Below are 19,725 nucleotides of genomic sequence, written 5' to 3' on the forward strand. Positions count from 1 at the left end.
AGCAGGTTTCCGGTATAGGGTGGTGGTTGTGACCGTCGCTTATTAGTACTGTCGTGTCCAGGAAGTGGATCTCTTTTGTGGACTGGTCCAGGCTGAGGTTGATGGTGGGACAGAAATTGTTGAAATCATGGTGGAATTCCTCAAAGGTTTCTTTTCCATGGGTCCAGGTGATGACGATGATGTCATCAATGTAGCGCAAGTAGAGTAGGTGCGTTAGGGGACAAGAGCTGAGGAAGCGTTGTACTAAGTCAGCCATAAAAATGTCGTTATACTGTGGGGCCATGTGGATACCCATAGCAGTGCCACTAACTTGAAGATATACTTTGTCCCCAAATGTGAAATAGTTATGGGTGAGGACAAAGTCACGAAGTTCAGCCACCATGTTTGCCATGACATTATCGGGGATACTATCCCTGACGGCTTGTAGTCCATCTTTGTGTGGAATGTTGGTGTAGAGGGCTTCTACATCCATAGTGGCCAGGATGGTGGTTTCTGTAAGATGACCACTAGATTGTAGTTTTCCTCAGGAAGTCAGTGGTGTCTCGAAGATAGCTGGGAGTACAGTAGCGTAGGGCCTGAGGAGAGAGTCTACATAGCCAGACAGTCCTGCTGTCAGGGTGCCAATGCCTGAGAGGATGGGGCATCCAGGATTTCCAGGGTTATGGATCTTGGGTAGCAGACAGAATACCCCTGGTTGAGGTTCTAGGGGTGTGTCTGTGCAGATTTGTTCTTGTGCTTTTTCAGGGAGTTTCTTGAGTAAATGGTGTAGTTTCGTATGGTAATGGCCTGTAGCAGCCTCTATTTTCTATGCCTGTTACCTGTGAGGAAAAAAAACATGCTTTTCTGGGCAGTGAAAACAAAGCCTATCATTGTTTCAGGCTCTTTGCAGAGTTAGGAAGACAACAGCATCAATTACACTTAATTAACATTTGGAAGTTCTCTGCAATCATGAAGGCTAGACTCTTAGTTATTTAAAGGAATGAAGTTTATATTCTGCATAATCTGAACATGTCTTGCAGGCCACATAAACCCATCAGGTGGTGTTGATCTATAGTCTGTCTAAATTTGGCAGGGGAGAAGGGGAGCACAATTTGTTACTGAAAATGTATCTTAGTGTAATTGATTGAAGGCTGACCCAAAGGCTCTGGATCAGGCCCTTTATTTGCCTTACTGATCTATGAAAATCACTGTTGCAGTGGTTCTCTGGAGTGTTGGTGGGAGCCTTTCCTGATAGAGCACAGAATGAAGCATTTTGAGAAACAAATAGTGGGTATCAAACAGGTATTGTGAGAGAAGGTAGTGCATGAAAAAGGATATTTCTCATATGAAGTGGTCCTCGAAATGAAAAATTGGAGAACCACTGCATTAATTGTTAAATGAATTAGTTTTTTTATGGTTTAAATTAAACATTTTTCTGCCTGTGATTGAGTCTAATAACTTAACATAGTTTTTCTGTTCTTTATTTAACAGGCATACAGGAGTTTCCAGAAAACATCAAAAACTGTAAAGTTTTGGCAATTGTTGAGGCCAGTGTAAATCCAATTTCAAAGTAAGTGTTTGTTTGGTTTTTTTCTCATTCTGATAACAAAACCTAAACTTCCTTGTATGTCTGTATAGCTACACATGGAGGTAGTAGTGCCTCCCATAATTAAAGTTGCCCAGCAGGTCCCATTATAAGATGCTCTTTTTCAGTTGCTTACAACTTTGCCAGACTTTAACTGTCCAGGCTGAAATTTTCTATGCTGGGTGTTTGACTCAGGTTGAGTTTGATTTAGGGATACAAGCCTCCAGCATTGTCCTGGAGACTCCAGGAATTGAAGATTAATCTTTAATTAAAGGTAATGTCATGTGATGAAACCTCCAGGAATTCGTCCAACCAAAGATGGTAACACTAGTTTGATTAAAGCTTCAGCAAAAACAATTCAACCATTTCTGCAAACAGGATTAGAGGAAGAATATATATTTGCCCATGGTTAAAAGAAAAACAAACAAACTGAATTCTTATGACTCTTTCATTGTGATGCGCTAGTGCCCCCATGCTCTGAAGCACAGACTTGAAATTTAGCAGGGAGATAGCCTGGTGTAAGGGACATGCTATCTAGTGTTTGTATGACTGTTTGCCCAAATTTGGCCAAGTTATAAACCTTTGAAAATTTGCATTTGCCACAACAAATAAATAATATAATAATAATTACTGTATAGTAGCAACTTGTTCGAGTTTGGCGGGTAAATTTCCCAGAGTCCATCTGCACTGATCAGGCCCAAGCCCAGGACTGCAGGCTCTGAGCAAGACTTTCCCTGCAATTGCTGCTCTTGGCTGCTAGAGGTGTCTGTGGCACTGGGCACTGGAACTAAGAATAGTGAGACTGTTTCTGGTGTCCAATCAGCATGGAGGCAGAAGCAGCCTGATTGAAATTCAGATCGGACAAGAACTGAGCCAGGATGGGGAGATAGATTGGTACAAGGAGCTGAGGCAGGGAAATGAGACTGGGAGCATAAGGGGGTTGTTGAGGGAGAGACGGGACTGGCATTGGGACAAGCTGGAGCAGGCAATGGCAGAAATGGGCAGACTTGGATGGGAATGGGGCAGAAGAGTGTGCCCACAAGAACATACTCCCCTCCAGAATCTGGAATTGAACCCAAGGTTCTTGGGTCTCCCCTGTCAGCAAATAGCTATGGATCTAGAGCAGTGGTTTTCAACCTTTTTTCATTTGAGAACCCCTACAAAATTTCAAATGGAGGTGCTTTGGATTTCCTTTGGAAATCTTAGACATAGTCTGCAGACTCCCACGGGTCCATGGGCCACATGTTGAAAACCACTGATCTAGAGGCTGATCCACACAGAGGATGACACAACCTACAACTGTTCTGAGTTACTCCTTTACCTCAAGTGGCAGAGGCCTGTGCTGTGGATCTAAGAGTTCCAACCCTGTTGATGAACCATGTGGGTATCAGTATGGTTCCACAGGATGGAATTTTTATTTTTCAATTAAAAAAAAACCAAAAACCTTACACACACAACTACATCTAAAAGCATGTTAAGGTTGCAAAGTCAAGCACTCAAAAATAAGGTAACCTGTACAACCTTAATTCAGCCCCCTTGTGTATATGCATTATGGTGGAGTCTTCACATGATTACGTCCTGTGTTTTGCACAGGACCTCTGCATCTTTGAGTACACAGGATGGACAGTGTTCTGGAAACTTATCAGGGTTGTGTAATGAATGTGGCTGTTGTCTGTGGAACCTAGGGTAACTAGACAAGAAGTGTGAAAAATCGGGATGGGGGTGGGGGGTAATAGGAGCCTATATAAGAAAAAGCCCCAAATATCGGGACTGTCCCTATAAAATTGGGACATCTGGCCACCCTAGTGGGAGCCCTGCTTCATTTGAACAGAATTTAGAAGGAGTTTAGTGAATGAGGCAGTTAAAGGTGTGTAGTGAATGGGGAAGAGAAAGCATGGACTTAGGTTAAATCAGTTGAATGCTGCTCTAAAAACTGGATTCTTTCCCTGCCTTTGCCACAGAGTTCTTGTGTGATGCTAAACAAGTTACTTAAACCAAACTTTTCATAGGTGCTCACTAATTGTGTGTTCCTCATTTTCTGGGTGGCAGACTTGAAATCCTTGGATGAGTACTAAGAGGTGCAACTGAAATCACTGGGCTAGAACAAAGTGTGTTATATAATGCTAAATACTGTGAAAAATCAAGTCCTAGATATCTCAAAGTGGGCAACCAAAATTAATGAATAGTTCTGACCTTAATTTCTTTGATCCTCACTTCCTTATCTTTAAAATGGGGATCATACCACCTCACCACACACAGGGTTGTTGTGCAAATCAGTTCATTAATGTTTGGGAAGCATTCAGATACTTTAGTGAAGAATACCATGGAAAAAGCCTATGAGAAGCTCAGTATTCAGAGCAAGGTTTGAATATGTGTAGTAAATAAGACAGTCACATGTTGAAAAATAAGGATAAAACAAGAATAGCTATTGGTTCTGTGAATACCATCTGTCCTGTGCACTGAATGAGGCAGGAGTTCTGGGGGAAGCAGAGGGAGGAAGTGACCTTGTTATTAAAGACAGTATCTTAATGGATACACATATGGGAGGTGACTTAGGGTTGCACAGACAACCTTAATTCTGGCATTTCCTTACTTTCCTTACTTCTGCTTGATTTTGCAACGTTGATATTCTTTTAACATAGTTTTTGTGTATAGTTAAATTAAGAAAGGGATTAACATTTTTTAAAATTTTTATAACCTTAATAAAATACCATTTGAAAATAAATTCAACATTATGTGCATGCACATATATAATTATATAATTTATATTTTAATGTGTAACTGTATAATTACATAATTATTGCTAATTAAGTGGAAGGTAAACTGTACTAAATTTGTATTGATTAATTGATCAGATGATCCACTACGCTCTAGTCAATTTAAAATGATGGAACTTTGTAGGCATAAGGGCTGAGTGGGCATGTTGGATAAGGATAAATAAATAAGTAAATATTTATTGATATAGCACACACTGCTTTACATGAGGGTCAGATTTTTGTTATCTTTTTAAGACTGTAAGGGTTAGAACCCCCTCTGCCCCCCCCCCTTTTTTTTTTTTTTTTTTTTTTTTAAGATTAAAGTTTAAATTGTTCAGGAAAGTATGACTTAGACAGTTTCTTGGGCTTCCCTTTCACTACTGGAGTGTATTTTTCAAGTCTTGGTTTTGGCCCTAAACTGAGCTTTTAATGGAAGCATTGTGTTACCCTTACTATAGAGAGACTAAGTTTACATAAACTTTTGGTTTTTAAAATTACAGAAGGTGCAGGGAACCACAATACCATCTCCTAGGGTGGGCAGAAACGTGTAGATTCTCGGCTGACTGGGAACATTATTTTTGCTTTTTATTTTAATGTCAAAGTCAAATCTTTTAAAATAGGAAATCACTGCTGTTTCTATTGCTTCTACTGCTATTTCTTAGGCACCTACAGCCATAACATTTGAATGCCATTACCAATATTTTTAGAAGTTGCCAGTTCTCTGAAGAAGATGGACAAATGTACATTACTCTTCCTCAAATATAAGTTGCTTAATTAAAAAGAATCCAGTCTGTCTAGTTTATTTCATGGAGCAGAAACCATGGACCATTTTGCAAACTCGTCTCCTTGGATAAGACTCGGCAGAAGCGATGTCTCTTGTCTCCCTGGTGACAAGATTTAGGCTTGGCCCAGTTTCTAGAAGTAGTGCTAGCACAGGTGGGATTTCTGCTGAAAATGACCATCACCCCACTTCCACCCTTAAAAAACAAACTAACTCAAAAAGTTTTACTAGTTTTTCGTTGGCTTCGGTATCTCCTCTGAGTGCATCTTCCACAGTGCGAAAACAAGCCTTTCAGATAACTAGACCATAACCTGTTCATAGCATTGAAAAACAAGGGCCTTGAAACTGATTCTTGTGTGAACAGTTAGCCCAGTGTAGGCTGAGACAGCCTTGTAGAAATGCTGATAAACCTTAATTTTACCATATATGTTCATTATGCTATACTAAACAAATTATACTGTGTTATAAGAGAATACGATATAATTACCTATGCTTCATTGAAACAAAAACACTACCTAAATTTTTTTTGTTTATCTAGGCTTCCAGATGGATTTTCCCAACTGTTAAACCTAACACAGCTGTACCTGAATGATGCTTTCCTTGAGTTTTTGCCAGCCAATTTTGGCAGGTAGGTTTTTAAATTTGAGTCTGAAAACCTACAATATTAATTCTTTCTTCTTAACTATTCAGAAGAGGTTTTGCTGCCTCTTAAGCAAGTGGTGGAATATAAATCTCCAACAAGTTTTTCATGTATTACATAGCTTAAAATAAAACAAAAAACACCAACATACTCTTTGGTAGGTCTTCCTGAGTGTTCTATTCGTACTCTTGAGAAACCTTACCAGACATCACTTACTGGAAAATAACAATTAGATGCTTGTCTCACTTCATGAGGTAAGTCTGTCTGGTTTTAAGTATGAGAAACTAATCTTGCTGAAATACAGCTTGGTCACCATTTAGTTGTTGGAATGAAGCAAAACAATGTCTGTCTTCAGCAATCCACTTATGAATTTTCCATCCGTTTCTGGTAGACACACAGATGTTTTTACACATAAGTAAACTTATGTAAACCAGTGATTCCTGAACTATTAGTGCTTAGGAACACATAACATATTCGCTATCAGTTACGCACAGAACCCTGTGTGATGGGTTCCCCCCAGGGTGTCACCTGGAACTGGGGTACCACTGAGCCCTTTGACCCACCAGCCTGGGCTCCCTCTCACACTGTGCTGCTGTGACAAGCTGTCAAGCCCTCCAAGCTTGCACTTTCACCAGCATTCACACAGACAGGGATACATCCAACTGCAGTTACATGCAGGCTCTCTGACCAGCCACTGCATGAATCAACAATAGAGAGGCTACAGTGAAAACTACCACATTCCCAGACACACTCTCACCCCGCTGGAGTATAAACCCAAAATTATACTGTCTTGCACTGCACAGGGAACTGTACAGTGTAAACTCAGAGGTCACCCCTCCCTCAATCTGAAGAGGAAATGCAGCAGCCCCCTGAGCTAAGATTTTCAAGTGCTTCACTCTAAACTTACTGGTTTAGATTAAAACATTAAATAAATTTATAAATTACAAAAGATAGATTTTCAGTGATTATAAGCGATAGCAAACAGATGAAAGCAAATTACCTAGTAAATAAACAAAATCACAAACTAAGCTTAACACACCCTGACTGATGATACAAGTGGGCTGCAGATTCTGAAGGCACAAGCTACACTTGCTTTGCAATTTTGAATCCCTAGGTTTTTCCTACACAAGCTAGAAATCCCCCTAGCCTGGGTCTAGCATTTCCCCCAGTTCAGTCTTTTGTTCCGTAGGTGTTTCCAGGACTTTTTTGGTGTGGTGACTGAAGAACAAGAGAGGATGTCACTCCCTGCCTTATATAGCTTTAGCATTTGGTGGGAATCCTTTGTCCCAACCTCAGTTTGTGGAAAAAACCCTGGTATCCAAGATGGAGTCCAGGGTCATCTAGCCTGGTCACATGCCCTTGCATACCTTGCTGAGTCAGAGCAGCAATTGCTTACAGGCTGGCAAAAACATTCACAGGAAGGTTAAATTCTTCCAGGGTCTATTGTTTTTACTGATGGACCGTCAGCACTGTCTGGCTTCTTCATTGTTGTATCAGAAAGGCTAGTTGTGGGTGTCACCCAGAGTAAGCACAATTGAAATACAGATACATAGTCAATATTCTTAACTTTAGGTACAAAAATAATTTATGAATACAAATAGGATAATCCTATTCAGCGAATCATAACTTTTCCAATGGCAGCTCACATGACCCATCGTGTACAAAATGCATTATAATTATGCCGTAATCATATCATAATCTTATCACGGAAGAATATGAGGTGAGGTGTCATACCCGATAAGCAAATTTGCTCTAAATCAGAGTTTAACATGAGGCAAATACTTATACCCTACCCTTTAAACTCCGGGTTAATTCTTCAGTGCAAAAATGGTAAGATAATATAGTTAAGAAGAACGTTATTTTTAGGCCAGTACTGTCTGTCCTTTCCTCCTGGTTCTTTTGGTTTGTCCACTTCTGTTTTGTTGCACTCTCCTTCCCTGTCCTGTCTGGCTTTTTCTTTCAACCCTTTCCCCTCCCATATCTCACCCAAACTTTTCTTTCAGAGCTACATCAGTTTACACCAGTTGAGGATCTGATCCTTGGAGTGCAAGTGACTAGGATCCTATAATCCTAGTCAATACAATTCCGTAAACAAGTGCTCAGAAAAGTGCAGAGAGCAGAAGCATAGCACTACTCTTCTACAGTTGCTGAAGTAGTTTGGCAGACCAGTAGGCACTCAGTGAAAAGCAAGAACAAAAGTAGTCTGTTAGCGATGCATTTACTAGTCATCTGAGACGCACACTTTTAGGAAATTTCCACTACATGCATCTGAAGAAGTGGGTATTCACCCACCAAAGCTTATGCTCCAATATGTCTGTTAGTCTATAAGGTGCCACAGGACTCTTTGCCACTTTTCGGGTTGGTGGCCTATATCTCTCTTTTGTATGTATTCATTTCCTGAATTCAGTATTTTAAAAAATCAGATACACCGTACCTTAAACATTTTGATCACAAATAGGTTGAGAGGGATTGTTTTCTTCACTTCACTCTTGGAACTGAGCCATGAGGTATGTCTACACTTTGAACTGGATGTGTAAATTCCAGCTTGAGGACATACCTCTGCTGGTTCTGATTGAGCTAGCATGCTAAAAACAGAGTGTAGCCACAGCAGGAGGAGAGCCAAGCTACCCTAAGTAGGATCCCATCTGAGACTCTAGGTAGGTCTTCGAGCTGGCTAGCTACTCACGCTATCATGGTTACACTTTATTTTCTGTATGCTAGTGCAGGGGTGTATGTCTCCTCAAGCTGGAATTTACACCTCTGGCTTAAAGTGTAGACATACTGTCATGGTGTTCTGGGTATAAATCAGACCAGTAAAGGATTGTGTCACTGCTTATCCTGCGATCTTGGGTGCATTACAATGCTTTTCTGCTGTAGCTCCGAGCCTGGGATACTCACAGGTAACAGTCTGTGTGCCAGACAACCCTGGTTCAGCAGCTCTGACCCCAAAACCCTCACAACACCATTTCCACCAGACTTGGTTACAACCAGCAAGTGACCGCAACACACCACATCCCCAAACTTCCCCAAAACCATGTGCCCTGAAGTGTCCAGCCCTCACCTGGGCCACTCGGACAAATATTAAGGTTTGTTGCTCCTTCAAAGAGACAGAAGCCCATTACATCTTATTAAAATAATGGGGGTAATTACACCCTTCCCTTCAAACACAGCACTGAGTTGGTTTATAGTCAAAAATAAAACAAATTTATTAACAAAATATACATAGGATTAAGTGATGTCAAGTAAAAAAAAATAAGTGGAGATGGTTACAAGCAAATAAAAGTGAAAATACGTATCTAATGGTCTAAAACTTAATCTTGCAAGGTACAGGCTTTGTTCAAGATGGTTTCTCTCACCAATCTTCCTTCTTCCCAGCCCTGGCTGACTTCCCCTCAGTTGGGATCTTCCACAGAAGTACAAGATGCTTGGTTCCCTTGTCTTCCTAGATGAAAGAACTTTGCCTAAGCTGTTTTCTCACCTATTTTCAGTTCTCTCCTTGGTTGAAGGACCCATCTTTCTCAGGTTGCAAGAGCTCTGGCCCTTGTGGCTGTCTAGTGATGGATGCCAAAGATGGCATCGGCCCTTGCTTATATCTTCCAAAGTTCAATGGACTTGTTTCAGAAGGCAGGATAACCTCATGCTGTTTTTCCCTTCGTGTGGGCTTCCAATCCCTACGTATGTAAATATGATTTCCATTGTTTTGATTCCATCATCCTTAATTTACATCAGAGACAAGTAAATAGCTGTTATGTTCCCTCCTGTCTGGGAGAGATCTATATCTTCCTTTGTTTGGACACAAACTGTAAAAGATAATATCAATGGGTACTCATAATTCCTTATATAATGTTAATACATACAGTTCACAATGATACTAATCACCAGTGTGTCATAGGCTTTCATAAAAGACCTCACTCTACACACTTTTATAATACAATAATATTGTATACAATCTGTTGACTCAGTTGCTTATCACTTGAGATTCAGCCCCCCTCCCCCCCAATCTTTATATTTGTTAGTTTGATAGCTTTGTTTACCTACTATGTAAAGGGACCTTCATTGTCTCTGCCTGGTGACCATGCTAGTCTAAGAAGCAAATGTACATACCTTTATCTTGGGCTGACCTATTTACTAACTCTCCCAATATGTCTGGTTTAAATACATTTTAGTCATAATTCTAGCCTATATCAGTTACTCTTGATGCACACTGTGTACATACATCATGCAAGAATATTATTGATCAGTGAGTTTTTAGTTTTCCAGTTACCTATCACATGACATCTTTTTAGATGCAGATTATAACCATAGTGAATTGGTGTACTCTGAACTAGTCAGGCCAGCTGAAACTCTCTACCTGATTCCAGTGAGCCTCTTGCCTTGAGATGCTTTTAGCGTCACACCTCTCCCATTAAAAAGTTACAGGGAAGTTAGCTAGTGGCTAACCCAGAGGCAGCCTTTCAGAGCCCTCTCTCCTGGACATGGCATCTGCCACTATATTTTCTTTCCCCTTTATATAGAAGAAACCTGGTTTGTCACCTTTGTCTGTTTACAATCTCCAGGACTTATCAGAGACTATACATAATTACACCTACTGGCTGGCTAAGAATTGTACACATCCTGTGCAATTGATTTGTTACCTTGTCTCCCTCAACACACCCCAGCATGCCTGATTTTCACCCACCTGTGTCTTTTAGACTATAAGCTTTTTGGGGCAGGAACTTCAATTTATCGTCTTTGTACATCACCCAGCACAATGAGATCCAGTGTCGTTGAGGCCTATAGGTGGTACTGCAATATAAAAGTGTTTATAATAATAATTTAAAAATTTAAAATTAATGGGAATTGGGATGCAAATCCCTTAATAGCTATGAAAATCTCAGCCTTGTTTTTTAAAATATACAGGTGCTGACTTAAAACACCCTAACTTCTAGGCTAATAGAGCTGAACAGGAATTAACAGACCTTATACCATCAGTTGATGTATATATTTTATTTAAAAAATGGGTTTAAACTGGGTTTACTGAAACAGTAAAATTTTCTGAGATAAGGTGGATGAGGCAGCATCTTTTAGTGGAACTTATCTTTTATTCTTACCTTTGTCTTCTATTCTGACCTGAAGACTAGCTCTGTGTGGCTCGAAAGCTTGTTTCTCACCAACAGAAGTGATCCTATAAAAGATAATACCTCACCCACCTTCCTCTAATATCCTGGGACCGACTGCTGTAGTTACACTCCATACAGTAAGATTTCCTGTTTAGTAATGTGCTTGTTCAGTTACTTAGTTAATTAGTCTTGTGTATGAATAGAATTATGGAGCGAAATTAGAAATTGCAAGACAAGTAAATTTTTTCATCTGTACTTGTTACATATTTGAAAATATTAGAAATGAGAGAGAATAAATTAGAACTAAAATAAACCCCACAAAATGTGCTTTAAAAATATTTTTGTTTTTGGTTGTGCATTCTGCAGATTTTTGGCATCTGTTTGAGGCTCACTTTGATACACGTTTAAGCTATTATATTTTTGTAGCAGATTAGTGTGCTTTTTTACAAGTTTTCTGAGCACAGCTGAGCTTTAGTTACCTATTACTCTGAATGTGGAAACAAAGTATAAGTGTCATGTGATGTCTGCCTAATTTATCTTGAGTAAGCAATGTCAAACAGAGCCTAAATGTAAACCAGTTGGCTATCTCACTAGCCGGTGCACCAAAGAGCACTCTTCCAGCCACAGGATTTCTGTCCTTTTCATCAAGACTTTTGATTTTAATTTTTTCAAAATAAACTTGTTAAGGAAAAGTTCAAAACATCAATTGTGTCCTTTCCCCCTGACCTGGAGTCTTCTGCAGGGCCTGTCTACTCCCCTCAGGATTACATTCTGCAGACTGTCTGCCTGGGAGCCAAGTCAAGGCAAACCTTTCTGATCCCATCTCCTTCCTAGCCTGCTTGCCTGCAGGATTACACTCTGCAGGCTGGCTGTCTGAGAATCACGTATAAACTGTGTTCTTTCCTCTGCCCCAGGACCTCTTGTCTCCCTACCTCCTGCAGCTCCCATCCTCAGCTAAGCTACTTGCTCACTTTTATGAGAACCATTTGATCTTCAAGCTATCATGTGATCCCTAGCCTTACAGCCTCAGGTGAGGGGCAGCTGATTAGTCTGATTGGGCCCAGCTGATTGGATGCAATTGAGCTCAGCTCCCCTTAAAAGACCAGCCATTCTGATACTAGCATTTGACTGTAATAATTTCATTGGTAGCAGTCTACAAAAACAGAAGTTTGGGACAAATAACAGTCTGATCTAGTGAGGTACTAGGTGCTAAACACACTCAACTCTTATTAAATTAAGTTAAATTGATATAGATTAACTCTCCAACAGGTTTCACTGTTTAGTTCTGATTTGAATGGCTGTCCTTTTCAGCTTCACTGCAGAAAACCTCCCTGAGGTTAAAGAGTGTTGAAGGAGCCTAGCACTTCACAGGAATAGGGCATTATGACAGTGAAGCTAAATAGGATAGTTATTCGGATCTGAATTACACATTAAAATCATAGAATCATAGAATATCACGGTTGGAAGGGACCTCAGGAGGTCATCCAGTCCAACCCCCTGCTCAAAGCAGGACCAATCCCCAAATGGTCCCAAAGCAGGACCATCTCAGCCAGGGCTTTGTCAAGCCTGACCGTAAAAACTTCTAAGGAAGGAGATTCTACTACCTCCCTAGGTAACTCATTCCAGTGTTTCACCACCCTCCTAGTGAAAAAGTTTTTCCTAATATCCAACCTAAACCTCCCCCACTGCAACTTGAGACCATTACTCCTTGTCCTGTCCTCTTCCACCACTGAGAATAGTCTAGAACCATCCTCTCTGGAACCACCTCTCAGGTAGTTGAAAGCAGCTATCAACCCCCCCCCCCATTCTTCTCTTCTGCAGACTAAACAATCCCAGTTCCCTCAGCCTCTCCTCATAAGTCATGTGTTCCAGACCCCTAATCACTTTTGTTGCCCTTCGCTGGACTCTCTCCAATTTATCCACATCCTCCTTGTAGTGTGGAGCCCAAAACTGGACACAGTACTCCAGATGAGGCCTCACCAATGCCGAATAGAGGGGGACGATCACATCCCTCGATCTGCTTGCTATGCCCCTACTTATACATCCCAAAATGCCATTGGCCTTCTTGGCAACAAGGGCACGCTGCTGACTCATATCCAGCTTCTCGTCCACTGTCACCCCTAGGTCCTTTTCCGCAGAACTGCTGCCTAGCCATTTGGTCCCTAGTCTGTAGCGGTGCATTGGGTTCTTCCGTCCTAAGTGCAGGACCCTGCAGTTATCCTTATTGAACCTCATCAGATTTCTTTTGGCCCAATCCTCCAATTTGTCTAGGTCCCTCTGTATCCTATCCCTGCCCTCCAGCATATCTACCACTCCTCCTAGTTTAGTATCATCCGCAAATTTGCTGAGAGTGCAATCCACACCATCCTCCAGATCATTTATGAAGATATTGAACAAAACCGGCCCCAGGACCGACCCCTGGGGCACATCACTTGACACCGGCTGCCAACTATACATGGAGCCATTGATCACTACCCGTTGAGCCCGATAATCTAGCCAACTTTCTACTCACCTTATAGTGCATTCATCCAGCCCATACTTCTTTAACTTGCTGACAAGAATACTGTGGGAGACCGTGTGAAAAAGCTTTGCTAAAGTCAAGATACAATACATCCACTGCTTTCCCTTCATCCACAGAACCAGTAATCTCATCATAGAAGGCGATTAGATTAGTCAGGCATGACCTTCCCTTGGTGAATCCATGCTGACTGTTCCTGATCACTTTCCTCTCATGTAAGTGCTTCAGGATTGATTCTTTGAGGACCTGCTCCATGATTTTTCCGGGGACTGAGGTGAGGCTGACTGGCCTGTAGTTCCCAGGATCCTCCTTCTTCCCTTTTTTAAAGATTGGCACTACATTAGCCTTTTTCCAGTCATCTGGGACTTCCCCCGTTCGCCACGAGTTTTCAAAGATAATGGCCAATGGCTCTGCAATCACAGGCGCCAATTCCTTTAGCACTCTCGGATGCAACTCGTTGGGCCCATGGACTTGTGCATGTCCAGCTTTTCTAAATAGTCCCTAACCACCTCTTTCTCCACAGAGGGCTGGCCATCTACTCCCCATGCTGTGATGCCCAGCACAGCAGTCTGGGAGCTGACCTTGTTAGTGAAGACAGAGGCAAAAAAAGCATTGAGCACATTAGCTTTTCCCACATCCTCTGTCACTAGGTTGCCTCCCTCATTCAGTAAGGGGCCCACACTTTCCTTGGCTTTCTCCTTGTTGCGAACATACTTGAAGAAACCCTTCTTGTCACTCTTGACATCTCTTGCTAGCTGCAGCTCCAGGTGCCATTTGGCCCTCCTGATTTCATTCCTACATGCCCGAGCAATATTTTTATACTCTTCCCTGGTCATATGTCCAACCTTCCACTTCTTGTGAGCTTCTTTTTTATGTTTAAGATCCGCTAGGATTTCACCGTTAAGCCAAGCTGGTCGCCTGCCATACTTACTATTCTTTCGACACATCGGGATGGTTTGTCCCTGTAACCTCAACAGGGATTCCTTGAAATACAGCCAGCTCTCCTAGACTCCTTTCCCCTTCATGTTAGTCCCCCAGGGGATCCTACCCATCCGTTCCCTGAGGGAGTCGAAGTCTGCTTTCCTGAAGTCCAGGGTCTGTATCCTGCTGCTTACCTTTCTTCCCTGTGTCAGGATCTTGAACTCAACCAACTCATGGTCACTGCCTCCCAAATTCCCATCCACTTTTGCTTCCCCCACTAATTCTTCCCGGTTTGTGAGCAGCAGGTCAAGAAAAGCTCCCCCCCAGTTGGCTCCTCTAGCACTTGCACCAGGAAATTGTCCCCTATGTTTTCCAAAAACTTCCTGGATTGTCTATGCACCGCTGTACTGCTCACCCAGCAGATATCAGGAAAATTAAAGTCACCCATGAGAACCAGGGCATGCGATCTAGTAGCTTCCGCGAGCTGCCGGAAGAAAGCCTCATCCACCTCATCCCTCTGGTCCGGTGGTCTATAGCAGACTCCCACCACTACATCACTAATCTCCTAAAGAATTCTGTATTTCTTTAATTAGTTCAGATCTTCTCTAAGGAAATGTTTCATTTAATCATAATATAAATTTATTTAAAGGCAGAGGTAGACATTAAGGGTGTACTATACTCCACCACATAAAGCCCTATATAGGTGGAGTGCTGAATGGTTGAGGAGGTGAAAGCCAACTTCCTCCACCCCCCAAAACCAGAATCAAGGTATTGATCTGCTAAACATCTTCCTCATGCTTAGACTGTGGATGCTATTTTAACCTGTTCATAAACACAGATCTGCACCTTTAGCCCACCTCCAAAGTGGCCTTCTACTCCATCTCATGTGGCAGCAGTGCAGAGACCTACCTTTTCCTGACGTGTAGGGTATGTACAGGTAGCCTTCTATAGCTACTCAGTCAGTGGATTCCCTGGTCAGCTATATTTTATTCTATATAGATCCTGTTTTTTCAACCAAAAGAAAACGGTCATCAGCCACTTTGCAATGATTTTATCAACTATTGAAATAGACCAGGATATTACTTCACCCACCTTGTCTCTCTGATATCCTGGGACTTACACAGCTACAACAACATTGGATATTGAAATAGAAGTCTTGTATGATTACAAAGGAATGACCTTTCATTTCTTGACCCAAATGTCTAATTTTGATGGACCCTACACTTAAATACATTTTGTGTGTGCTTCTAACTTAAATCATTGTTTAAGGCAAATCCAGGATGCTTGAAGAAACCTTTCGTGAAGTCCTAATTTTCTCCTCTGAATAGTGGAAATTATAGGAAGTAGGTACTCTCATTACCTATTTCATTTAGATAAAAGCAGGTGGTGAAATTGGTAAGGTGCAAAAAACTGTGGTCTCTTCGATTCACTTCTTTTACTTTGGATAATTATATACATTAATTCTAATTTGTATCTAAGGATTGTATTTAATATATACATATGTGTAAGAAGTGTTTTGAAACTGCTTTGCTTCCTCCAAAGCCTATGGGTAAAAATTAAAGTGTAAAATAAAGAAAACTTTCTGAATTCTTCTTTCCAGATTTCTTTCCAGATTTCACTTTGATAAGTGAGGCCCTGCCTTTGTGAATACAGTCCATAATAATAAAGTTCAGGCTGAGCAATACTTGGCATCTGGTAAACACATTACAAATTTAGAGGTTGGTGTAGTAGAATAAATGGTTAATATTCACACTACTCTCCACATTTTCCTCAGTCATACAAATCAGATGTCAAAGTAGTATTTCTCTCACTGTGCTTGGCTTTGGTCTTCACTCATATTTTTTTTCTTTAATATAAATACCTATATATAATATAGTTTGCTTCATGTGGCTCCCCTGTGACTCTAGTTCAGCTACATAGTAGATGCTGGATAACAATTAGAACACTTGCACTTCTTCCACAGCTCTGTTACAATTAGGTTAAATTACTCCTTAGTGAAATTGCCCTATGTAACATTTTAGTAATTAGTACTGACTTCGTTTATTACAATCCAAATTTGAAACCTTACAGAACTAGTCTCAATTCCTACTGATCCAATAGTATGCAGCTGTCATTCTATATTCAGTATTCATTAACATGTAGAGTCAGAGACATAAGAATCTGTTTTACTGTAAGGATGAATATTGGCCAGGATTCTGGAGTTAGCCTCCATTGCAGTATATACAAAATTCCATTTCAGTGGCACGTGCTCAGCACTTTTGAAAATTGGTTCATTCATGTCTAAATATACAAATCTGTAGGCTGTGCCTTTAAGCGAGGCTAATATCTGCATTTGGATTCTTATCTAACGCTAACATAGCTGTGCAGCATTATAGGTGTGATAGCCTTTGGGTGAGATATTATACTGTTGTTTTTGTCCCATTGGAAGTTACAGCCCATAGCTCTATTCAAAAAGAGTACAATGATGATCCTGGTGTCGCGATCAGCACTTTTAAATAAAATAGGTTCTAGTGTCCAAAACTGTGTATCTTGTCAAATAATGGTTATGGCATATGCCTACATAGACATCACATTCCCAGCTTCTGATTCATTGTTTTGTAGAGCACACTGGAATATTTTAAGAATGAAAGGGGCAGAATAAAGCCACATTCATTTCTACTTTACTCCATTGTGTCTTCCATTTTCACTTTTTTCATGAAAAGAAGACATTTGGGAAAACAATTACTTTTTCTACTGCTGCTTCTAGCCACTGATAAGCACTCTGAAGTGTATAGAAATGGAGCTGGTAAAGCAACAGCCGCTGCTGCTGCTCAGGTTTAAGTTTCTTGTTGATAGACCTGTTACCAAGGAGTTCAGCCCCAGCCTCTGGCACATGTGATCTTTGATGCTTAGAATCATTTTATAACTCAGCACTAGCTAGCTGTAGACAACCTTCCATGACTTTTGTAAATAAATTAATATGGCAGTGCTGTGAACTCATTTTTAATCTTACCTTTCCAGCGTTGTACAGTCCATATTTCAAAAAGCTGGTTCAGTAAAAGATATTACCTCACTCACCTTGTCTTTTTAAAAGATCTTAATTTTCCATAAATTTTGTACTTTTACATAAACTAACAATGCAGTGTTAAGATTTTGAGGCATTAATCTTTTAATGTTATCTCTTCAATTTTACAAAAATAATTTTGCAAGATTCAGAGGCTGCTACAGAGCAGAATGCTGATTATTTTAGCCTCCTGCTTTTAATAGTATTTAATTCAGAAAAACATTTTAAATTATAAAGAACTTGTGACCATGCTGAAAAAATAAACTGTCTGAAATATATATAATTCTATTTTGGAAGTAAAAGGGGTGGTTGTAATGTGACTTTGTAGGCATATCTTCTTGGAAAGTGAAACTATATATTTGATGTTGAGCTGTATTGATGCAGGATCTTAAACCAAAACAGACAGGAAATCAGATTTAACGGAGTTATTGAACTAATTTTCTGCTGACTGTGGTGCTCATACGTGGTATTAAATATTTAAATTTTTGTGTTTAAAAGTTGAGCTGTAATGTGTACAGGCTGCTTAGATAACAGTGGACAAAATAATTCCTAGAATATTCAATTGAAGTAAACAGTTACTCCAGGTATGAATTTGGCCCATTGTTTAAAATGAAATAAAATTACTTTAGCTTTGTTAGTTGATCTATAAACATTTTTTTTAACGAAGCCCCAAGTTTATCTAAAATATTCAAAAGGATACTAAAAAACTGAATTTTGGTATGACTGAGTATGTGTTTTTTGTTAAAAGTTTGAACCCCAGATGTTGCAGGAGTATTACACAACTCACTTTTGAGACACGTGTCATGTTGCTTTCCTTTTTGATTTTATGCATTTTGAATTAGTGTCTCATAATACATATCATATTTTCTGCTGCAAGGAGAGATTTTCATTTCCCAACAGTGCAAGGAGGTTTTTTCTGTTGCCTTTTTGTGGTAAAATAACATGTAAAATATATATTATATGCTATGATCTGCATAGACAACGTTACATACTTAATATAGGTGGAATACATAGGGACATCTATAGTTAAGGTTGTCTAAGGGTTTCCATTTTAAATAACCATCTCTGTTCGATTCCCGAATACCAGTCAAGATATTTGGATGTAGTTTCTGAAGGCCAGCAGATGAAGTAAAACTTTCTTTTGATTACCTCATCCTTCCCGTACATAGAAGAGGTTTTGTATCTCCCAGAGTTCTGATGTGTTTGTCTCAGTAGGTGGAACTAGCTGAGGAGATAACTTGAACATAGGAGAAAATGCAATAAATCTAAGGAAGGCAACAGAAACAACAATGTCTCTGTTCTGTTAGTGATTCATACAGCGGGAAGAAGTGGTCTGGCAGCGTTAGATGCAGATGAGGTCAGAAAAATTGGAGATAGTTTCCAGTGATACTCGTAAAAAAAAAAAAAAAATGAGGAGTACTTTTGGCACCTTAGAGACTAACACATTTATTTGGGTATGAGCTTTCCTGGGCTAAAACCCACTTCATCAGATGCATGCAGTGGAAAATACAGTAGAAAGATTATATTATAATATTTGTGAGAGAGAGAGAGAGAACACACACATGAAAAAAGGGTGTTGCCTTACCAACTGTAATGAGACTACTCAATTAAGGTGGGCTATTGTCAGCAGGAGAAAAAAACTTTTGTAGTGATAATCAGGATGGCTCATTTCAAACAGTTGACAAGAAGGTGTGAGTAACAGTAGGGAAAAAATAGCATGGGGAAATAGTTTTTACTTTGAGTAATGACCCATTCACTCCCGGTCTTTATTCAAGCCTAATTTAATGGTGTCCAGTTTGCAAATTAATTCCAATTCTGCAGTTTCTCTTTGGAGTCTGTTTTTGAAGGTTTTTTTGTTGGAGTATTGCGACTTTTAGGTCTGTAATTGAGTGACTAGGGAGGTTGAAGTGTCTCCGACTAGTTTTTGAATGTTATAATTCTTGACATCTGATTTGTCCATTTATTCTTTTGCATAGAGATTGTCCGGTTTGGCCAATGTACATGGCAGAGGGGCATTACTGGCACATGATGGCATATATCACATTGGTAGATGTTCAGGTGAATGAGCCTCTGATGGTGTCGCTGATGTGATTAGGTCCAGTCATGGTGTCCCTTGAATAGATGTGGGGACAGAGTTGGCACTGGGCTTTGTTGCCAGGATAAGTTTCTGGGTTAGTGTTCTCCAGTCCCTCAGACAGAGACAAACACCTACAAGAACTCTATCAAGCCGCTTTAAAACTACAATACCCACCCACTGAATTGAAGAAACAGATTGACAGAGCCAGAAGAATACCCAGAAGTCACCTACTCCAGGACAGGCCCAACAAAGAAAGTAACAGAATGCCACTAGCCGTCACCTTCAGCCCCCAACTAAAATCTCTCCAGCGCATCATCAAGGATCTA

General features: G+C 40.3%; 1 protein-coding gene across 12 annotated transcripts in view; it reads left to right on the forward strand.

Annotated features, from left to right (window-relative positions):
* Positions 1-19,725, forward strand: part of ERBIN (erbb2 interacting protein) — a 224,729-nt gene that overhangs the window by 135,652 nt on the left and 69,352 nt on the right. For all 12 annotated transcript variants that reach the window (XR_012158901.1, XR_012158902.1, XM_073344084.1 and 9 more), the window contains 2 exons: positions 1,471-1,549; positions 5,640-5,729. Coding sequence is in view for 10 of the 12 variants with exons in the window: in XM_073344084.1 (XP_073200185.1) it covers positions 1,471-1,549; positions 5,640-5,729 (169 nt within the window). In the remaining 2 variants the exon portion in view is untranslated. The remainder of the gene's footprint in view (positions 1-1,470; positions 1,550-5,639; positions 5,730-19,725) is intronic.

The sequence above is a fragment of the Lepidochelys kempii genome, chromosome 5, assembly GCF_965140265.1.
Source record: "Lepidochelys kempii isolate rLepKem1 chromosome 5, rLepKem1.hap2, whole genome shotgun sequence".
Classification (NCBI taxonomy): Eukaryota; Metazoa; Chordata; order Testudines; family Cheloniidae; genus Lepidochelys; species Lepidochelys kempii.